Genomic DNA, 1,380 nt, shown 5'->3' with positions numbered 1-1,380 from the left:
CGAGTTAAATATTTTACACTATCACTAAAAGATCTAATACACAGTGTAACCTTCTAACAAGCCTGATTTTGTAACCTGCAAATTATAATACTACTAATTAAGTACATAGTATAACTGGGAAAACTACCCTAATCATTAATTATGCAAGTATTAGTTTAAGTAAAGATAATTAGTAATAAAGAGATTATCAAGGATTAATACTTTTTGAACTCATATGTAAAATATGAAAGAGACAAGGAGGAAAAGCATTGAAAGGTACTTACCAAGATTAAAAATATTTGTTAAAAGAAAAAATCTTCAACTGACTTGTTACATTAACATGAAGGACCAATGCTCCTTTCCTCTTCACTGTTGGCTCTCTGTTGCTGCTGTGGTGTCTGTGGTTGTTGCGGTAGCTGTTGTTGTTGCTGAAGCAATTGATGTGGCTGAACCTGAACCTGAACCTGGCCGCGATGCTGCTCCTGCTGGGCTTGTTGAATCTGATAAGGATCATTATCAAATGAGGCTAATGCCAATGAAGGAGATACTGATGAACTCATTTGATGAAATCCTGTTGCAGTTACTGGCCCTGTAGACAAAAACGGATTCAAGATTTAGAATTAAAAAATTCCTCAAAATATATAAGACTTCAAAACACATATAATTAATAGATGTGTTTTTGTGTGAAGTAAAAAATGTCAGTTTTCTAAATGGAAGTCATTTTCTTTAAACTGTTTTAATTTTTTTATAATCCTAATGTACGGACCATCTTTTCCATCTCTACTAATTCCATGGAATATCTATTACTAGCATTTAGCTCCCACCAGCAACTTATATCAGGTTACTCTATTATTATAACTATTCATTAGTATTCAAAATTTCATCAAAACACTTGGAAAAATATGTATATAAATAACTTTTGTTGTACCAAAATAAACTCAATATTTAAACTAAATAACGGAGTTTTCATCTGTTACAGTACCTGCAGAATCATATCCATTGTTGAATTGTTGTGGCTCATAAGTTCTCATCATCTCCTGTTCCCTTGCAGCCATTACCGCGGCTAATTGATGAGCTTCAATCACTTGCTGCTGATTCTGTTGTTGTTGTTGTTGTTGAGGATCGCGCATCATTAATTGTTGTTGCAATCCCATTGGCTGCATATTATAAGCCATCATATTAGAAGAAGAGGGATTATTATTGGGATGCTGTTGAATATAGCCAGAGTGCTGAAGCATTGGCAACATTGCTTGTGGACCAATATACGTTGCTAAATCTTTCTTAGCATTCAATAAATCATCTTGAACTTGCTTAAGCTTATGTTGAAGTATTGAAATTAGTCCAACACAACCATAAACCGGATCACGGAGGCGATATTCCGCTTCATATGCTAGGGAATTT

General features: G+C 34.1%; 1 protein-coding gene across 1 annotated transcript; it reads right to left on the bottom strand.

Moving 5' to 3' along the window:
- Positions 1–314: 314 nt before the first annotated feature.
- Positions 315–1,295, bottom strand: LOC102579215 (LOB domain-containing protein 36-like; the record flags this gene model as incomplete). The annotated part of the gene is made up of 2 exons (XM_006367985.2): positions 315–568; positions 962–1,295. Coding segments are annotated over 2 exons (588 nt in total), but the record flags the coding sequence as incomplete, so codon positions are not given.
- Between the last annotated feature and the right edge of the window lie 85 nt (positions 1,296–1,380).

This window comes from Solanum tuberosum, unplaced genomic scaffold (assembly GCF_000226075.1).
Source record: "Solanum tuberosum cultivar DM 1-3 516 R44 unplaced genomic scaffold, SolTub_3.0 contig00166, whole genome shotgun sequence".
Lineage (NCBI taxonomy): Eukaryota > Viridiplantae > Streptophyta > Magnoliopsida > Solanales > Solanaceae > Solanum > Solanum tuberosum.
This window is presented reverse-complemented; position numbering and strand designations above follow the sequence as displayed.